The following is a 17746-nucleotide window of genomic DNA, read 5'->3' as shown; positions in this document are numbered from 1 at the left end:
TTTAAAAGAAAAAAATTAAAAAAAAATGTATATAAATTTTAAAAAGTAAATAATTTGATTTTTAATGCATGTTTAAATATTATTTATGTTATGGTAAATATTAAAAATTACTTAGGTCATTAATACTCACTTTTATATTTTCTCATCTTTTTTAGAAAATTTAAAAAATAGCCATTGGAAAATATAAAATGGGTTAAAACCATTTTTTTCATTAATTTTCAATTTCATTTGAATGTGTTTTGTTTTAATCATTCTTTATATGTTTTTTATATTTTAGTAGATTTTTTTTGTATTTTCTATTTTTTTTTCAACACTTTTTTTACCGCCAAGGACTTGCCCGGTTAGAGCGATTGAATCGGCCGGTTTACCGATTAAGCCGGTTGAACCGCTTCCAGGCCCATGTCCGATTAACCGTTTCGGTTCGATTTTACGAACACTAGGCTAGTCACATCCCCTAAAAGGTGCATTGAATGTTCACCATTATTGAACGTGAACCTTCTTTATAAATCAGAACTCATTTTCCTCCTCTTGAATATAAAGTTCTGAATTATTTTCAAGTGTTTTGTGAACTTTCTGAATTATTTTCAAGTGTTTTGTAAACTTTCTATCTTTAAAAAAAAGGCAACTCCAGTGGTCTAGAACTCGCAGTATTTACGAGATAGTAAATAAAATTCATGTTTCCATGTATCTCAAAAATATATTTGCCTGCAGATATTAGATGCATATTGATTCATTTCATTAAGGGGCAAAATCATCTTATGTTAGCACATTCCTTGTGCTTCGAATCATAGAGATTAAAAATCTTACTTTTCATTCATCGCAAACGTTATTTTTGCCCCGATTTATCCAGGTTTTTCAAAGTTTTTTTTTTTTTTTTGGGTTATTTAATGGGGAAGACAAGCCCTACCCGTTTTATTAATAGATTAAGAAGTTACATTTTGAAAGTGTCAATTTGGGGTGTCAGTGGTAGGAATGGATACCATGATGTGATAATTGAATGTGGGGATGCTATCACCACGACCTGAGCCCTTTTTTCCTCTATACCTCTATTCATGGCCCCTTATAATAGATGTAACTTATACAGGGATGCGACAATTGCTTATACTTATCAGCTTAGATGTGTCACAAAATTTAAAAAAATTTATATTGAAGTTTGAACTTGGTCAATGGAATAAATGCAATCATCCAATTTCACATCCAATGGGCATAATTAATTGTGATCCCCTTATACTAAAGGTAAATGATCTCATTGTATACCTTTCTAAACCATTTTTATGTTTCGAATTAAATAATGATAAGGTGCACCATCCAGTGACAGAGAGATGCATATCTATGTGGATGATATGTAAGTGAGTCCAAGTGCATTTTATGTGAGCACAATAACTTTTGGGCAAGTAAAAAAAAATCAAAAACAGTAAGTCAGTGGGGATTTAAGCCCCTACCTTTTGTTGAGAATGGAGCCAAATACCCCACTATGGGGCTTAGTAATGCCATCTGAGGTATTTTCTTACTGGCATGCACAGTGTGCTCCCGCATGAGCACATTGTTATTTGACATAAAAATAAGGGATGTGACGTTTTATCACAACTCGAGAACTTTGATAGAAGTTATCAAAATGATGATTTTTCTACATCTCACATTCGATTAATTATATGCCAATGGCTCCCATATTTTTATTGACACGAATGTAAGTCTAAGTTTGCAATAAAGTTTTAATTTGTTATTTTAACAAAAAATATTTTTTAATATTATATACAATAATATTAATCTTTTATTGGTGCAAGAAGGTCACATTGGATGATTAAAGGTGTGCCATTGAACATGCTCAAAATTCAAAAAAAAAAATTCAAATTTTATAAGCCGTTTGCTGTCGTATTTCACATCAAACAACTAAACGTGATTGTGACCTTGTATAAAACGAATTAATCCTATAACATTCGATCATATATTTGTTGGTATAATGTAAGCCAAGGTCTTTGTGCATTAGCGACACAATTGTTTATGTGTGTCCTCCCTCCAAAATCTATATTAGTGATGGTTAGAGAATGAATTTTTATTATAAAAATTCAGGAGTCGATAATTTCAACCATAACATCATGAATCTAAAAAAAGATAAATCAAAATTTTTTTTTTTTTTTTTTTTGGCACCATTCAATGTGCTTATGCAAATCTCATTATATTGGTATCATTTTTAGAAAGATGGACCTATGACGGGATTGTATTTCTAATAATTAAGGGGAAATTGATCAGAATCTCATAAGAGTTGCACTATTTAGTATCTTACCCATTTGATTTTGTCTTTTGATGGGTATTTTAAATTCAACTAAAAAACATGATTGAAAATTAAATAACCTATCTTCCATAAAAAAATTAAAAAATCCCATTATTAAAGTATAACCAAAGTCCAGTCCGGATTCCATGAACCCCCCCGGCAGGCCGTTATAATATATACGCATTTCCTCGATCTTATCGGCATTGAATGTTTACGATCCCCATAATAGAGAATAAGTTAAAAAAAAACGTTCACAAAAAATAGAGAATAAGTTTGAACAAAGACAATAGATCCCTTGCAAAATGTCCGTCCTTATCCATCTAATAAAAAAAATCTAACATTCTTTTATATCTAGGAATCTATGACCTATTATATACAAATGCAAGTTCCACTCAATCATGTGGCATAATGCACCTAATGCAGACAGATCAAGCTTTGGGCTTCTTTGGTTACATTCGGGTATGTTTCGGGTTGATTCGGCCTAAGTAAATAAACATCTATGTAAAAAGTGTGTTTTTTTTAATTTTTATTATTTTTATAAATTTTTATATATAAATATCTAATTTATTTATATTTTTTTTTTTTTAAGAATTTCAAAGTCTTTCCCAGAATCAACCTAATCACTTAGTTGCTTCACTTTTCTCACCTAACCAAAAAAAACTCCAAAGTGAATATAACAACTTTGGACCATATTTGACCATGTGCTTTACATTAAAAAAAAAAAAAAACCATTTCATATGCTTTGAAGCTACAAAATGTTCTCATGGAACCAAAACGCGTAGAGATTTTCATTGAATTCAAATATTCTCATGTACTCGGACAGCTTTAGCAAGCAATTTGATGAAGGGGTGGAGCATTTTCAAGTACTCATTTAGAATTTGTGACAATAGATAGAACATCGTGTCCCTCTCTTTGTCTAGAAACTCACATAAGCATAAATTCACCGGAGTGCATATAAACTTTAGTATAAAAAAGTCACCATCACTCTTAGTTATCATATTTTCACAGGTGAAATTCGGCAGTCAAAAGTAGGTTTTATAAACTTTTCAAAGAAGTAACTTTTAAACTTCGAGCCCATTAAATTTGGATCCAGCTCCATCCTGGAACTTATTGGGTCGGATCAGGTCTTTGGTCAAGGGGGGTGCGTGGGAGATAGTTGCATGAAGCCCCTTCTCATATATATATATATATAAAAGAAGCCACTATGCAATGCCTATGGGCAAATATGAATGGTGTTTTTGCCTATAGGCTCGGCACCGTCCGATTTTTTCAGATGGTGTGGATTAAAAGACCACAACGGACGCAGTCAAAAAATACGCGAAAACCATCACGGACCACGTGGGTCTATTGCGGCTCCGTTCAATAAACTGCCACAGATATAACATGTCCGTGGTGAGGCAAAACACTGTTCAAAATCGCCTATAAGTGTTTTTAAGAGTTTTTCATATATATATATATGTGTGTGTGTGTGTGTGTGTGTGTATGTGTATGTGTATGTCTATGTGTGTGTGTGTGTGGAAAAAATTTATATAAGGTTGCAACCTTAAAATGTAGAATTACATATGCACCTCAAAAATTCATCAGAAAATATTGTTTTAATGTTGAAAAACCCTCCAATTGATAATCTCGATATCAAGATGTATGAATATGAAAAAAAAACATTTTAAGTCTTAGAAATAGTGCATCTTACAACACATTATCGAGACAGTCCATTTTCAAGAGTTTTATGTGTTTATAGATCTACTTGATTTTAACTATATTTTTAGTTTAAAATTTTATAATAAGAGATAAAATTAGATTTTTGGATAATCCTAAGAATTTTTTACATGAAAATTACATGTTATGATAAAATTTGGAGGCGCGCCTTAATAAGATTGTTTAAGGGTGCAATGGCCTGGACTCATGCCAAGCCTGAGTCTATTTGGGATGCAGTTGGGTCAGGTTGGGGTCAAGGTCGATCATGACCTAACTGGGCCCATTTCTTGATCCGGATTGAACCAACCTATTTATAACCCGTGGCCTAACATCATCTAAGCGTATATTTTACCCAAAATAGTAATTGTAACATTATTGTACTATAAAATCAGCATCATCATTTTAGCTTTTTCCAATTAATTGGAGTTGACAACATGAATCATGGTTCTCCATTCTGCTATATTACAGATCATATCCTCAATGAGGCTATAGGTCCCTATATATTATCCGACTACTTCAAACCACATCCTTTTGGGCCTCCCCCGTGCTATTTTCAGTATATCCACTTGAACTAACTCGCACTTCTTAATAGGTATTGTACTTGGTCAGTACCACGTATGGCCAGCCCACCGAAGTCTACTCTCTCACATTTTATCGCCTATTAGGGTCACGTCTAAATTATCTTGAATAGATCCATTTTAAATTATATCCCTTATTGTCTTGCTATTCATCTATCTCAACATCATCATCTCCAATATACTCATTCTATAGGTATATTGTTTTTTATCCACCCAACATTCCACCCTATAGAATAAACCCGATCTCACTGTTGTCCTATAGGAATTGCCCTTCAGCCTCATTGGTATGCGGCAATCACATAAAATTCCATACATTTCTATTTTGCCTACTCAACTCTAATTTTACGTGCGACATCTACCTCAATTTTTCTGGATTATTAACTTAATCTATCAAAAGTACGGTATCAAAATTCATAATGATCATTCTTGTATTATAAATAAAATATCAGGATTCTTGTACTATAGATAAATATTCAATATTATATATTGGAAAAATGTTCCACGATTCAGCGGGCTTACTCTCCAATGTCCATCTTTAAGATGGACATTGTGTAAAATGCACAAGGTCAAATCAAATATGGATGGAGCAAAAAAAATCCCCCAAAAAAAGACATTTTAAAGTTTTTAAAAAATCATATTTATTATCTGCTTGGCTTAGATGAGAATCTCTAAAATTTTAGATGAAAAATCTATCTTTAAGGTGAACTTTAGAGGGGGCCGCACATGTAGATATGAGTTAGCTGACTCATAGAAACCTCATCCTTATATATTTTATTTTGTAAGAAAATAATACAGTAAGATATTTAACTTGGATATAAGGAAGTGACCGTCATCAACCGTAGTTAGATGTAACATAGAGGTGGGCCATTGACTGGGCTTAAAATTTCAATCTTTTTTTTTTTTTAGAAATTTTATAGCACATCCTAAGTTATCAAATTTCATAGTTGACAATTAAAAAAAAAAGAAAAGAGTGTACTTCTTCCTACCAAAAATAAATGTGATTATAATGCACAATCACTTCTCTAAGTTCATGAGCACATCCATTTTATACTTTCACATCTCACGCCCATGAGATCCCATTTAAGGATGGCTGGGACTGGCCGGCCCAGATCGGGCCAAAAACAAAGTTAAAAATAAATGGCTCCAACCCTACTTTTTAAGGGCTCAGCCAACTAGGCCAGGCTACCCCACCCATTGCCAACCCTAACCCCAATGCAGGTAAGAAGGGGCAAAAACATCATTTACTAAGTCTAAACCGAATCGTGTGATGGGCATCTATATCATGATATCATTTTCATTATATCCTTTGATTACTTTGCAAAATGATTTGGCCTCTCCCAAATTAAACTACCAAAAAAAAAAGAAAAAAAGAGGCTTTTCATGTGACCCCACCCACACACACAATAGGACCATTAAATCCCAGTAGATGACTGAGATGGCTTGAGTCACAATCTTGATCCGATAGCTTAGATAGTTTTATTTTTAATCTTTGTTTTATAAAGCATTTTCCAATGAAATTTGGGGAATGTATACATTTAACAGATGCACATGATAAAAGTAATAAAAAATATTTTCTATTACATAAGACCCCTAAAACTATCAGAGGTATTTTGGTTATTTATTTTTATAAATAATTTTTTTCTTTTTTTTGAAAAAATATTTCCATAAACTATTTTTTACATTCATTAATCTTTTTATAAAAAAATAAAAAAAAATGATGTTTTTTGAACTTTTGTTAGGGCTAAAAAGATGGAGTGAAGTTGGTCCAGGAGGTTAGAAGATGTAATACATGAGATCTTTATGCCGCTTGATATGTTTTGAAATCTTGGATATATTGAGAAATAAAACCTAAATATAGGGTATATAGAGATTTTTTTCCTTTTTTTTTTCTTTTTTCTTCCTAAGTGCTCTCAAGAAGGAGATGGGAAGCCCAAATTTCAGTCAAAAATGTTTTGAAGAAAAAAATTAAAGACCATGGTGGATTTTTGTGTGACATTATGGCATGAGTATTCCTAGCCGTCAATTTAGATCGAACAACTGAAAAGTGGAGTCACATATCATTTATATGAGATCGGGGTCACATATAAAGCTTCCCTCCCCCTCGCCCAAAAAAAAAGAAAAAAACATTTTAAAATGGACTTTTTAGAAATTAATTATTTTCAAATTGATATAAAAAAGTCAAATTTTAAACTGACGTTTTACGACTCTCCCCATGTAATTGGTTCATTGGATGGCGATGATCCACATGATCCTCTTGTCATCAAGATCCAATGGATCAAATTATATATATTTTTTTCCATGTAAGAGTCACTCTTGATGGAAGTTTTTAAATTCAGACGACCTTTATGGGTGGCAATGGACCTGACCAGACCCAGGATCCAACGAGTAAACCTGACCTCGGGTTCAAGTATAGGTCAAAATTTTAGACCCAAAGTGACCTGCATCGTGTTCGAGTCCGGGACCTGAAGAAAAAAAAAGGCAAAAAAGAAGAAGCTCACAGCCAACAATGGATCTGATTAGACCCGGGATCTGATGGGTCCAAGTATGGGCCAAAATTTGAATCCAAAAGGTCAGGTCCCGATCCAAAACCGGGAACCGATTACTATTTGGGACTGCTCCGGGTCCAACTTGACCCGACCGGTACCCAAGCCGTCGCCACCCCTACCATCGCCTAAGTACCCGTACAAAAATAAGGGATGTTCATGTCATTTACACAAATTGTTTAGACGTTTTAGTAATTATCTAAGGCCTCTATTTAAGACAGCTAATCCAAATACCTTCTTCCTAGACACCTAAAAAATGGAGCTTGTGCAGCTTGTTCTGAATCTTCTGATTCTTGGGTTTTTTTTCTTCAAAAATTAGCGTTTTCAGTGCTTGGTATTGGGACTTGAATTCTTGTATCTGCGTAGCTATTGCTCTATAAATTTCTTAGTTTCCATGGAGTAGCCTAAATTCTTTGTAAGAAACGTGCAGTATATAAGAGTCTTCTGCTGAAAATTCAAGGTTCTAGTGCTGCTTTCCTCCTACTTATGTTTTCATCATTCTTATTTTCTTTAGTTTATCTGTTTCCTCGTAAAATCTCAACTTTTCACCGTTATCTCTGTGAAGTTTTTGTTGTTCTTTTGTTAGGGAAAGGATATTAGTTGTGGGTTTCTCTGCATTTTTTGCTGTGCATTCATGCCCTTTCCCTCTGGGTGCTCAATATTGGTGAATTTTAATATCAATCCTTCTAAAGAAAGGGGTAATTGTTATCATTCCTTATAGAATAAGTGGTTTTTTTTTTGGGAGGGGGGGGGGCGGATTTTAGGTTTCTTCGATTTGAGAATTGTTCTCCTTTCATATTTTTAGTTTTCTTTCTGAATCATGAAATTTGGCAAGGAATTCAAAACCCACTTAGAAGAAACCATTCCAGAATGGAGAGATAAGTTCCTGTCATATAAGCCATTGAAGAAGCTTTTGAAGCAGGCTTCAGCTGGTGAAGTTCATAGTAGGGCGGATGATTTTGGGGCAAATCGTGAGATTGTTGGTCTTGGTGATCGCAGAATTGGGTCGTCTGAATCAGTTAATGGTGGCTTTCAGTGTGTTTATCCTTCTAGAATTGTTGCAGAGATTGGAGAAAATGGTGGTCGGCCATGGGCTATTCAAGAAGATTGGTTTGTTAAGCTCTTGGATGAAGAATTGGACAAATTCAATGACTTCTATGTAGATAAAGAGGAGGAGTTTGTGATTCGATTGCAGGTTGGTTACTGTTTGTGCTGCTAATCTCTCTCTCTCTCTCTCTCTCTCTCTCTCTCTCTCTCTCTCTCTCTCTCTCCCTGCACTCGCGGGCGAGCTTGTGTGCGTATGTCTGCCACTAGCACACTGGCGAATGTTTCTGTGCGAAAGCAAGAATCCAAACTTGGAATAAAGTGTTTAGTGTTATTCTTATCTCCTTTGTCGGTCCTTAAGCGCATCTTGGACTCTGTTGCTTATTTACTTGCGGATGGCACTGGCGTGGCTAAAACATAATCAATAGGGTGTTAATTGTGTCTTCGCTTAGTTTCTATCCCTACATGTTTGAGTTGGACATGATGGTTGACAATATAACTTTGTTCACTTAATGAATGTCAATGTCTCTAAACTGATAATTCCTGTACAGATGCTTCATCACCACGCATGTGATCCTTACTGTTTTTGCAAGAGACCATATTAAATAATTTAGAAATGGTATTCGTATGATCTAAATTGTATCTACATGCACTCATGTGAGTATTTTTATTTATATTTCTTTATTGTGTTTGAAGCATGTATTTATGTATACATGTATGTGTATGTATCATTTATGCACATGAATGTGGGTTTTGCGATGATTATTTAGTAGAATTCTTCAATGGAAAACCAACGGTAGGTACATTATCCAACATTATATCCCAAGTTCGATTCCTTCCGATGTCCATCATTGAAATTGTATAATATCTATTACTTAATGCAATGCTTGCTATCCCTTAATTTGTAATTCAATACTTTGCTAAATCTCTTTTGGGTATTTACTTATCTCATAGAAGAAAGGAAGCAACACATTTGTCCCAGTGTAGTGGTTGGCTGATAATAGAAATGTGCCTTGCAAGTCTAACTAGATGATTTGAGTTTCTTTCACTGACTTTATTAGTTACAGTGTCGAGGTTGCAACACTATGTCCTATATTTGGAGCCATGCTGACCCACCCTAGAGTAGGGGAAAAAAAAGAGTGTATATGACTGGCTATGAATCTTTCAATTGGATATAGACATTCAATCCCTTTAGACAGTCACTTGGCATGGCCCTCTCAAACCATATGTCGATTTGAGGAGTGCAATTTGACTGGTTTATAATTTATTCTCTTGACAAGTGCACTAATATGTAAAAATTGAGTAGCACTTCATTTGGATGGAGCAGTCTATGGGAGTTAAGGGTTTTCCCTGAAGTTTCTTTTGATTGACATTCCACATATTTCTCGGCCAAAGTGGTTGCGAGCAATCACAAGTTGTTTCTATCGCAAATTGTTGGTAAGTTACCTCTCTGCTCCCTTTTTAAACTATTACGAGTAAGAGTTCTTTCAAATACAGTTTTCATTTACTCTATTCTTTTTGATATAGATGCAGTAATGTAGTTTATTTCCATTTGGATCACTTATATACACTGGGCCGACGTTATCTAAATTCTTCCATTTTGGTGCTGTAATTATGTTGAACACGAGTCACTACAGGTGTAGACATGGTTTATCTAGTCATTTGTAGAGGTTGCTGTCTTAAGAGTGGGATATATTCACAGTGGCCTATGTTGAACAAGGTATATAGGATTTGAGATTTTGTCATCTCAAGAAAAAACAAGCAATCATGTACAAATCATAGAATACTTTAGATAACATTTGCCTTCTGAGGTGCTGGTGGAGGTGTTTATTGATTGATGGCGTCATTAAAGTTGAAACCAATGTTAGAAAAAAAAAGAAAGAAAGATGATAATGCTGGTCGATGCAATAGAAACGATTAGTTTGCCTGTAATTGTGTTGTAGATGCTTGTTATTACTGATTGCTGATTACATATTTGGGAGCAAACTTCTTGGAGTTCTCTCGCATGGTTGCTGGGAATGGGATTGGCAGCGGGATCTGGAGAGGGGAATCGCTGCTTACTAGAAGTTCCCTAGTTGGGGAGACTTTGGTTGTACCCATACAAGAAATATTATAAAAGATAAATATGTTTTGTAAAAGATGAACTTAAAATAATAATTGAAGGAGCCTGATGCTTCGGTTCTCTTTCAGATTTGGTTAACAATGAAAAAGTTCCCCTTCTTTGAAACCCAAATTATACCTTATGATGCATCATTTATGTTGATAATGGAGCTCACCAAAGTAGAGAGGGGGCACTTCCTAAACACTAGCAGGAGTTCCCAAGAAGATGGGGAACACGTTCTCAAGAGAATGGGAATTTGTTCGGAACATGTTCTCTCTCCCTAATCGTGGAACCAAGTTGGATGGAAGATCCTAGTGAGTAGTTTGTCTCGAGTGACTTGCTCATGTGTTGATGAGTACACTTTGTTTTTTACTAAGAATGGCTAACTGTAATTGGGAATTTTACTTAATTTGTTAATTGCTTAATGTAAGGAATATTGGCCACTAGGGAGTTGAAGCACATTTCACTCTCTCACTATGGAGTTTTCAGGCCTATATTTTGTAGCAATTAAACATTGGTACGTGGAGTGTTAGAGGCCTAATAATGGGCCAAACGGATGACCCAAGGTCATTCTAGGATGGTGTGAAAACCTTGGGAACTGGCTAGTCTCCTTGTTTCCCAAGGTATCTTTATTATTTTCATGAAAACTCGGCTGAGCCCGTGTTCAGACCGACTTGGACGGTGCCCCTGCACAGTCACAGGCCTGAGTCTGAGTTTAAAAACACTGGGTCACACTAAAGAGCTCAAGAAGTATTGCCTTGATGGTAAAGAATTGCTCTGCTAACTTCAGAAACTCGGCTTTGCTAATTTGAGAAATGCACTAGCTTTTGATCCTGTGCTATGTTTGTAGTATTTAAGAAACTTGGTCTTCTTTGGAAGTGATTTAGGTTCAAACCAGTTGTCTGTTTGTTTTATTATTATTGCTGCAGCCTTGTATGTGAACCTTTTTTCAAGGATTTGAAATATTTTTTTTTTTTGTAGAAAAGATTGATGTGCATTGTTAATTATGGAAAAAAGTATTGAATCTATTGTTTGACAAAGTGAACTAGAGATGTTGAAATATGACATTTAGTTCATTTCTAAGATGGGGAAAACCTTTACACAGGAACTCAAGGAGCGAATTGAGAGGGTGAAAGAGAAGAGCAACCAAAGCGGGCTTCACACGTCTGAAAGCGAGTTCAGTGAAGAGATGGTGAACATTCGCAAAGACTTTGTTACCATTCATGGGGAGATGGTACTCCTAAAGAACTACAGCTCTCTTAACTTTATGGGTAAGACTTGAAGGAATTCCCAGTATCAGTACAAGCCAACATCTTAATTCAAATGGAGAAACGTTGTTGAACTTATCATTAACGAAGAGAAATGTCAAACTACCGTTGGTTCTAAAACCTGTTATGAAAAATTTATGCCTCTTGAGTCAAATTCCGTCTGTAAATGATTAGTGGTGACTAGCTTAATGTAATACTTTATTTTGCCACCAGGGACTGAAATTAGATTGGCCATTACAGGACAGCTCCTCGATGCCAACATTTCCCACCCCCGCCTTTTTTTTAGTTTCATTGGTGCCAACCTCAAAGGAAAGAAATGGAAGCATTCCATAAAAATCCAAGTATTCCACCCTAGACTTTGAAGTTTGAAACTCCTTGGCACTTCATTTTCTCAAAGCCAATCTGATTCTAAAACCCCATACCTATCATTTCCTTTGTATTCCTCTTTCTCTACTGACACAAACCATATTTATTTCCATTTTTATTTTTTACTTTTTATTTAATGAGATACAGTAACCATGTTCTTTCAGGCCTTGTGAAGATCCTTAAGAAGTATGATAAGAGGACGGGAACCCTGCTTCGCCTGCCCTTCACTCAAAACGTATTACACCAACCCTTCTTCACCATTGAGCCTCTCACAAGGTTGGTTCGAGAGTGTGAGGCTAATCTTGAAGATCTGTTCCCTTCTTCGGCCGAGGTCATAGAGCCAGGCCCACCCTCAAACAGATTGGATGATGCGAATGATGTAAATACAAGTGCACAGAACCCCCTATCGAATCGACCAGATGGTCAAACTGATGTAGATGCCCCTGAACAGGCACCCCTTCAGGAAGACACTTCGGATATTTACAGGAGTACATTGGCTGCTATGAGGGCAATTCAAGGATTAAGAAGGGGAAGTTCGACTTATAATCCTTTGTCTTGGACTTTGTTTTTGAGGGGGGAGGGTGATGAGGACGTGGGGACAATCACGGTGGAGAATTCAGCACCGGGGTCGATGCACGGTTCTCAAAATGAGGAGGTTGATCAAGAGGATGTTCATTCCAACAATTAGACATTTGGGTGATTTAAGTAGAGAACTTTTTATAACCGAATAATTTGGAATAATATTCATGATCCATGTGTCCATGATCATATTGATTAGTGTCCTAAATGTCTCTTATTTTCTTTTCTGGTTGGTTTTTGTTATGGTATGAAGGAATTTCTCCATTTACTATGGCTGTTGACTTGCTTTAATTTCCTAAGGCTGCCTGGCACCTATTATTTGCTAGAAGTTGTATCCATAACTACATAACTAGGTTGTTGATGCTTTTGGTTTATCTTTGTTAAGTGTGCTTTATGCTGGTGCAAGAGGAATCATCATCACCAAAACTTTCGGCTACATAAATTCATCATTTTGCTCTATTGAGGGTCATACCCGCAGAGAGATTATAAATCTACATATCTTTTCTTTCTCTATTGGATTGGGGCACTTGCTTCGTTTCTTCCTCGATTAAGCTTTGGATATGAGAGAGAGAAATGAAGCAAGTGCCCCAATCTAATAGAGAAAAAAACGAAGCATTCATAGTTGCTCCAATTCAATAGAGAAAGAAACGAAGCATTCATATAACCTCTCATGTAATTTAGATTGGTTTCATATATATATATATATATATATATATATGTTATTTTATTTTTTCTATGTTGCTTGTTGCCAGAGAATACGAATTACATGGACTCTCTCCGTTCGTTGCTTGTTGGCAAGATACGAATTACATGGACTCTCTCCGTTCGTTGCTTGTTGGCAGAATACGTATGACATGTGTTTTATGCTTTTTTTTCCTCTCGGTGTTTGGAAAAGTAGAAAATATGTTAGGAAAAGTATACGATGAGATTATTTATTTTTTATATAAGAAGGTCATAATTATTATTGACCGTTGGATTTGAAATCAGGTGGTTGAAGATGTGTCATTGTTTGGCACAAAGTCTTAAACAAAATGGTGTTGTTTGTATAGGATGTCAACTTAAAAAAATCAAAGTTTCAAATTTAGCTAAACATATGGTTCTAGTGTGAAAAACTATTATGATGGTATAAAAGTTTATTTTTATTCTTAATTACAAAATCGAAAGTTTAAAAAATGGTGTTGATTGAGCAGATCTATAAGTACATAAAATTTCTCAAAATAGGAGGTCTAGATAATGTATTACAATATATATTATTAATTTTTGAAAATGGGAGATTTAGATAATGTATTACAATATGTATTATTTTTAAAATTAATTTTTTTTTTTAAGATTTAATTTTTTTTCATATCTATATATATCGAGTAGTAGAGTTTTATGATATCGAAACAATTTTGGAAGATTTATGAAGTGCACCGTACTTCTATAATATAATATTGACATATAAATTTTTTCCTTTTATCAAAAAGTATTGCATACGTCTTGCAGGTTTGACACCTTAGTACTGACCACATATATGAATGCTGGCATTTGCAGGTTTGCATTTACAGATGCATTCCGAAGGATTTATGGCTTGCAGGAAGATTGGAACTCACTGCCGCCAATGCCGGCTGATGGGTATTCATGGTACGTCATGCACAGTTGGGCATTGCCAACAACATATTTTCTTGAGCTTGTCATGTTCTTTAGCATGTACATGTGTTATATTCACGAGCCAAATTTCGTGCATGGAGGATATATTATTTAGTATTTATTACATGCTTTTTTGTCTAATAAAGGAGAGGATCTTAATTTTTTTTTTTAATAAATAAGAACCCCACGCCAAATAAATGAGGTAAGTTAAATAGCTAGTATAAAAATGATGGAACATGATTGGTATAGCCGACCCAATAGTAATGATAGGACTTTGATGATGATGATAAAAAAATATGTAAGAAATAAACTATTGTGAGAACTATAAATAACCGCGTTAGGTTTGTACTTCTTAGGTATCCCCCCTAGAAAAAAAAACACTTTTTATACTCCACTATTAATCCAACAATATTTATTCTTTAGCTCACCTCCAAGTAAAAAAGTTATTATGTTTTTTATCAAAATACCTTTATTTTAAGCCATGTTTCTCTTTTTCTTATCATACTCCCACTTTATCTCTCTAATCTGGCTTGATATAACTTGAATAGAAAAGTAGTTCAACACAACAACATAAGCTAGTGTGGAACATAAAGATTTGTGCCAGACCATCACAGTTTTGAAGATCAAATGATGGTTTGACCCATTTTTGTGCGGAACCGGCACAATTTTGGGCATCATATCTATGGAGAAAAATTGTGGGTTAACATGTAAGTTATTTTGGTCCAAAATTTTTTTTTTTTACTTGGGAGTAGATGTAAGAATAAACAGTATTGGAGATAATAGTGTGGTCTAGAAAATCTTAAGTAAAACGTGCCTAGAAAATACAATGTAGGGGATACCTATAATTTTTCCTAAAGTATTTAACATTTTACTCATATTTTTTATTTAATTTTAAAATACCTATAAAAAAATACACATGACTATCAGTGGAACAGTTGAAGGAAGATAAACTATTAAGCTGTTACAAAGTTAAGTGCAGCTAGATAAAATTTTCTTAGGGTTTGTTTGGGTACATGGATTTTAAAGCATGGATTCGTAATATTTTGGATATTGTCAAAATCTACCGTTTGGATTACTTAATGACTAGGATACTCAAAATTAGAGAAATCAAAATCATGGAAATAAGATCTACTGTTCCATGACTTTATTTCCACACCAAAATCTGTTTTTTTGCATTTCCAAGGCCCATGGATTCACTCATAGGCTCCTTCAACCCGAAACACAGGAACCATTTAGTAGATATGAATTTTTTTTAAAAAAAAGGTACCTAAATTTTTTTAAAGAGAGAAACTATCTCAAAGTTTTCAAAGAGAAAAGTTATCTCAAATTTTAACTTTTAGTGAGATAGAGTATGAATTTAGAGAAAGAAAGTATGTTAAAATTTTAGAGAGAGAAAATACCAAATTTTAATTTTTAGTGAGATAAAGTATGTTAATTTAGAGAGAAAAAGTATGTTGAAATTTTAGAGAGAGAAAGTACCAAATTTGTATAGATATGAACTATCTCAAATTTTAAATAGAAAAACTATCTCAAATTTTAACTTTTAGAGAGATAAGGTAAATTAAAATTATATAGAGAGAAAGTATGTTAAAATTTTAGAGATAAAAAGTATCAATTTTTTTTGGAGAGATAAACTATCTCAAAATTTTAGAGAGAGAAACTATCTCAAATTTTAAATTTTAGAGATAAACTATTTTAGAGAGAGAAAGTACATGCAATTTTTTAGAGAGATATACTATTTTAAAATTTTTAGAGAAATAAATAATATCATATTTTAATTTTTAGAGAAATAAACTATATCAAATTTTAGATAGAGTACCTAAAAAGTTTTAGAGACAGAAACTATCTCAAAAAAATTTAGAGAGATAAACTATATCAAGCCTTAAGTTTTAGAGAAATAAATTATTCTTAAAATTATAGAGAAATAAAGTATTCTTAAAATTTTAGAGAGAAATTATTCTAAATTTTAAAAAGAGAAACTACCAAAAAAATTAGAGAGAGAAACTATCTCGAATTTTGAGTTTTAGAGAGAAATTATCTCGAATTTTGAATTTTAGAGAGAGAAAACATATTAAAATTTTACATATAGAAATTTATGAAATTTTAGAGAGAGAAACTATCTAAATAAATTTAGAGATAGAAACTATTTCAAAATTTTTGGAGAGAGAAACTATTGTAAAATTTATGTTTTAGAGAGAGAGTATCTTAAAATTTTAGAATGAAACTATTTACATTAAATTTTTAGAGAGATAAACTATCCTAAAAAAATTTAAAGAGAGAATCTATATCAAATTTTAAGTTTTAGATAGAGAAAGTATCTCAAATTTTAAACTTTAAAGAGAGAAAATATATTAAATTTTAGAGAGACTACACTATTTCAAAATTTTAGAGAGAAAGCATCTTAAAATTTAAGAGAATAATTATAACAAATTTTAGAGAGAGAAAGTTCATAAAAATTTTAGAAAAAGAAACTATCACAAATTTTTTAGAGAAAGTTTAGAAAGAGAAAGTATCTTAAAATTTGAGAGAAAAACTATATCATATTTTAAAGAGAAAAACTACTTAAAATTGTTTAGAGAGAGAAACTATATCAAAATTATTGAAGAGGGGAACTATCTCAAGTTTTAGGTTTTAAAGAGAGTATATTACAATTTTAGTAAGAGAAACTATATTCAAATTTAGAGAGAGTAAAGCACCTAAAAATTTTGGAGAGAGAAATTGTCTCAAAATTTTTAGATAGACAATTTCAAATTTTAAATTTTGGATAGAAAGTATATTAAATTTTAGAAAGAGAACCCATATCAAATTTCAGAGAGAGAAATTATCTCAAAATTTTTAACCATCCCAAATTTTGAGTTTTAGAGAGAAAAAGTATATAATAATTTTAAAGAAAAAAGTTTTATCAAGTTTTGTTACCAAACAATGGATATGAAAATGATTGCAAGGAATCCAAGAATTTTATATAGTTTATCCAAACAAGGGATTTGAGAAATCCATGATAAAATCCGTGATATTGAAAATCCATATATTTTTTTAGATTTCAAATATCTTATATTTCTAATTTCCTCCTATCCAAACGGGCCCTTATATAAAACAACCTACATGCCCCAAGCTCTCAATTTTTATGAAACTTTTTTCAAGTACGGAAGAGATGTAAAACAAATATATGGAAATTGGATGGTCTTTTTCTATGTGGGTGGTTTGGATGAGGTTCCAACCTTGAACAATCATATTGAGGTGCACCTCCAAACTTTGTCATGAGATGCAATTTTGGTGTCGAAAATTCTTATGATGATGCAATAGTCTATTTTTTTATATAAGATTTTGAACTTCAAAAATAGTTCAAATCAAACTTATCTATAAAACATAAGGTAATTTTGAAAATAGAGAGTTCAAATAATATGTTACAAGATCTATTAATTTTAAGACTTAAAATCTATTTTTTTCCAACATTAAATCAACTTTTTCGACAAATTTTTGAGGTCTACATTAATTCTACATTTGAAGGTATCAAACTCATATAAACTTTTTTCCTTTTCCCATTTCACTAATTGCCTGGTGCTATTGGGGGAGAGAATTTTAGAGAGAAAATAACACAGTTCACATGGATATGTTTGAAACTAAAGATAGGAGAACATTACAGCAACCAAGTAGCTAATTTTAAAAGTCTA

The 17746-nt window shown here is 33.2% G+C and overlaps 1 protein-coding gene and 1 long non-coding RNA gene across 2 annotated transcripts; both read left to right on the top strand.

Moving 5' to 3' along the window:
* The first annotated feature begins 7332 nt into the window (after positions 1-7332).
* On the top strand, positions 7333-12654 carry SPX4 (SPX domain-containing protein 4). Its single transcript, XM_006840525.4, has 3 exons — positions 7333-8283; positions 11339-11504; positions 12032-12654. The coding sequence occupies exons 1-3, from the start codon at positions 7909-7911 to the stop codon at positions 12553-12555; spliced, it is 1065 nt and encodes a 354-aa protein (XP_006840588.1). The 5' UTR covers positions 7333-7908; the 3' UTR covers positions 12556-12654.
* Positions 12655-13196: 542 nt separating this feature from the next.
* Positions 13197-14220, top strand: LOC148783426 (uncharacterized). Its single transcript, XR_016050120.1, has 2 exons — positions 13197-13293; positions 13980-14220. It is a non-coding gene; the product is annotated as an uncharacterized LOC148783426 (long non-coding RNA).
* Positions 14221-17746: the final 3526 nt, after the last annotated feature.

The sequence above is a fragment of the Amborella trichopoda genome, chromosome 2, assembly GCF_054954075.1.
Source record: "Amborella trichopoda isolate Santa Cruz 75 chromosome 2, AtrichopodaSantaCruz75HAP2 v2.0, whole genome shotgun sequence".
NCBI lineage: Eukaryota > Viridiplantae > Streptophyta > Magnoliopsida > Amborellales > Amborellaceae > Amborella > Amborella trichopoda.
Note: the sequence above shows the minus strand (reverse complement) of the source record. Positions and strands in the feature narration are given on the sequence as shown.

What these genes read in the sequence shown, in the direction of transcription:
- SPX4 (XM_006840525.4), top strand. Translation starts at nt 7,909, where the DNA reads ATGAAATTTGGCAAGGAATTCAAAACCCACTTAGAAGAAACCATTCCA. An exon ending in AGTTTGTGATTCGATTGCAG is followed by an intron (nt 8,284 to 11,338) that starts GTTGGTTACTGT and finishes ACCTTTACACAG; the next exon opens with GAACTCAAGGAGCGAATTGA. An exon ending in CAGCTCTCTTAACTTTATGG is followed by an intron (nt 11,505 to 12,031) that starts GTAAGACTTGAA and finishes ATGTTCTTTCAG; the next exon opens with GCCTTGTGAAGATCCTTAAG.